This window comes from Pneumocystis carinii, assembly GCF_001477545.1.
Source record: "Pneumocystis carinii B80 chromosome Unknown supercont1.30, whole genome shotgun sequence".
Lineage (NCBI taxonomy): Eukaryota > Fungi > Ascomycota > Pneumocystomycetes > Pneumocystales > Pneumocystaceae > Pneumocystis > Pneumocystis carinii.
Window position 1 is genome coordinate 1 of NW_017264742.1, and position 3486 is coordinate 3486.

Below are 3486 nucleotides of genomic sequence, written 5' to 3' on the forward strand. Positions count from 1 at the left end.
AGCTAAAGTTTATGATTAATGATAAGAACAACTCTAACTTGTAAAAAATCGTTTTAGAATAACCTTTCACTCGCCTGCTTACATCCAACTTAGAAACCATCCACTAAACTCCCTCAAAGAGGCGGCAATGGCACGGCCGGTTAAGAGGCAAGCACCACAAGGAGCACCAGCAGAGGAGATTAAGGAGGAACACCTTTTGGCTTTCATTGCGAAGGACAAATATGATGATAAGGATGAATGCAAAAAAATTCTCAAGGAATATTGCGATGATTTGAAGAAAGTAGATGCTGAATTCAAAGTGAATGATAAAGTTAAAGGACTTTGTGGTGGTGATGATACAAAACGAAACGAAAAATGCACAGGCCTGAAAAAAAAAGTTGAAGATGAATTGGGAACTTTTGGAGATGATCTTGAAGGATCGGTAGATGACATACAAGATGAAGAATGTGAAAAATATGAAGAAAAATGTATACTTTTAGAAGAGACGGGTTATAGTGATGATCTTAAGGAGAACTGTGTCAAGTTGAGGGAAGGATGTTACGAATTGAAGCGTAAAAAGGTGGCAGAGGAGCTCCTTTTGAGGGCGCTCGGAGGGGATGCTAAAGGAGTGAATGAATGTAAAGGAAAGATGGAAAAGGTTTGCCCAGTGTTAAGCCGAGAAAGCGACGAATTGATGTCTTTCTGCCTTGATCCGACTAAAACGTGTAAAGCGCTGGAAACCAAATTGAAGGATGTTTGCCAGCCTTTACAAAAAGAATTGAATAAGAACGAATTAGACGGAAAGTGTCATGAAAGACTTGAGAAATGTCATTTTTATGGAGAAGCGTGTGGTAATACAAAATGTAAGGATGATAAGGAGCAATGCGAGGGAAAAGGAATCATATATAAAGCGCCGGAGTCTGATTTTAGTCCGGTCAAGCCGAAGGCGTCGTTGTTGAGAAGTATTGGGTTGGATGATGTGTATAAAAACGCGGAAAAACATGGGATTATTATTGGAAAATCAGGAGTGGATCTACCAAGGAAGTCAGGTACAAAATTTCTGCAAGATATCTTGCTAGTCTTGAGCAGAGATGAGGATAAGACGGATGCAAAAAGTAAATGCGATAAAGCGTTAAAAAAATGTGAAACTTCTAAGTATTTGGATCATAATTTTAAAGAGTTATGTAAAAATGAAACTACTAAAACCGAAAAATGCAAAGAATTACTAAATGTAGAAGAAAGATGTACGAAACTCAAATTAAATCTTCATGTGAAAGGGTTGTCTACAAAATATGATGATAAAGAATCAGAACTTTTATCGTGGGGAAAGCTTCCAACCTTTTTTATAAAAGGAGAGTGTGCAGAACTTGAGTCGGAATGTTTCTATTTAGAAAAGGCGTGTAATAATAAGATTGATGAAGCATGTCAAAATGCAAGAGCAGCGTGCTATAAAAAGGGACAAGACAGGATGTTGAATAAGTTCTTTCAAAAGGAATTGAGGGGAAAGCTTGGTCTTGTAAGATATCGTAGCGATCCTAAAGAATGCAAAAAATATGTGGTAGAAAACTGTACAAAACTTAAAGAAGATAAAAGATACCTTTCAAAATGTCTTTATCCTAAAGAACTATGTTATGGGCTTTCAAATGATATTTTTCTTCAATCCAAAGAGTTAAGTTTGCTTTTAGATGATCAGAGAGATTTTCCATTTGAAAAGGATTGTGTTGAATTGAAGGAGAAGTGTGATGAACTTGGTAGTGATTCATTATTGAATTTAGAAAAGTGTATAACATTGAAAAGACGCTGTGAATACTTTAAGGTTACAGAGGGATTTAGAAAAGTATTTTTAGAAAAAAAGGATGATTCGTTAATGACTCAGGGAAACTGTACAAAGGCATTGCATGAGAAATGTAATACTTTATATAAGAGGAGAAAGAATTCATTTAGTGTTTCATGTGCTTTACCAGAAGAAACATGTAGTTATATGGTATTCCATACAAGTCAAGATTGTAGTAGTTTAAAAGTCAACATCAAGAATGAAAAAATTCTAGAAAAAATTGGAGCAAATGGAAATGAAGCAACACTCGAAGAACTCTGCACAACATGGGGCCGACATTGTCACCAACTTGTGAAGAATTGTCCGGAGCAGTTGAAAGAAAATAACAAAGATGAGAACTGCGAAGCACTCGAAGAAAAATGCAGTGATACCTTTAAAAAGTTGAAATTAGAGGAGGAGCTGAGTCATCTGTTGAAAGGCAGTTTAAGCAAAGATGATGATTGTAAAAAAAAATTAGGAGAGAGTTGTACTGAGTTGAAAAAGAATCAAACATTCAAAATTCTTCTTGGTGAATGTGGAGAAGATAAGAAGCAAAATGTTTGCAAAAAATTAGTTGATAAAGTAAAAAAGAGATGTCCTACTTTAAAAGCCGATCTGGATAAAGCAAAAGAGGAATTAGAAAAGAACAAGAATGAATACGATAAGCTCAAAAAGGCGGCAGAAGATTCTACGGAGACAGCTAAATTATTGCTATCAAGGCCTAAACAAGACAAACCGCCAAATGCGCAGAATGGCAGTGATTCTACACTAGTACCACCACCACCACAAGCACCAGCAGGGCCATCAGGATCAGGGTCACCACCAGCATCAGGGCCATCAACTGATGGAAAGGCGGACATGCCAGGTGGAGGATCAGGGACACCAGATGGAGGATCAGGCACACCAGATAAAGGATCAGGAATACCAAGCAGTGGAACGACGGGCTCTGCAAAACTTGGACTCGTTAAAAGAGCGTATGTAGATGGAGGAGTATCAGAAGTAGAGGTAAAAGCATTTGATGCAACGACAATAGCATTGGAATTGTATTTGGAATTGAAAGAGGAATGCAGCGCTTTACAACTAGATTGCGGTTTTAGAGAGGAATGTCAGGAATCTAAACAAGCTTGCGAAAAAATAGACGAGTTATGCGGAGGAATAAAACCATTAGAAATTAAGCCTCATCATACAGAGACACAAAAAGAAACCTCAACCATTACGACGACCACTACAACGACCACTACAACGACCAGTACCACGACTACTACCACGACTACTACGACAACCAAGCAGGGAAGTGGAGGAAAAGTAACAGAAGAGTGTACAATGATACAGACGACAGATACATGGGTGACGAGTACGTCATTGCATACGAGTACGACAACGAGTACATCGACAGTGACGTCGACAGTGACGTTGACTTCGATGCGCAAGTGCAAACCTACCAAATGTACTACTGATTCAAACAAAGAGACAGATAAAGGAGGAGAAGAAGAAGAAGTGAAACCAAATGATGGGATGAAAATAAGAGTTCCTGATATGATTAAAATAATGTTGTTGGGAGTGATTGTTATGGGGATGATGTAAATGAATGAAAAAAATGTTAATAGAATGAAAATGTGCATATATCCATTGTTTATATATAATATAGATGTAAATGAATGAAATGAAGTTTTAATAATTTTAACACAGAATCT

The 3486-nt window shown here is 37.3% G+C and overlaps 1 protein-coding gene across 1 annotated transcript; it reads left to right on the forward strand.

Annotated features, from left to right (window-relative positions):
* Positions 1-127: 127 nt before the first annotated feature.
* T552_03713 (hypothetical protein) lies at positions 128-3376 on the forward strand (the record flags this gene model as incomplete). Its single annotated transcript, XM_018372062.1, has 1 exon — positions 128-3376. One exon carries the CDS (start codon positions 128-130, stop codon positions 3374-3376), a length of 3249 nt encoding a protein of 1082 aa, XP_018224162.1.
* Between the last annotated feature and the right edge of the window lie 110 nt (positions 3377-3486).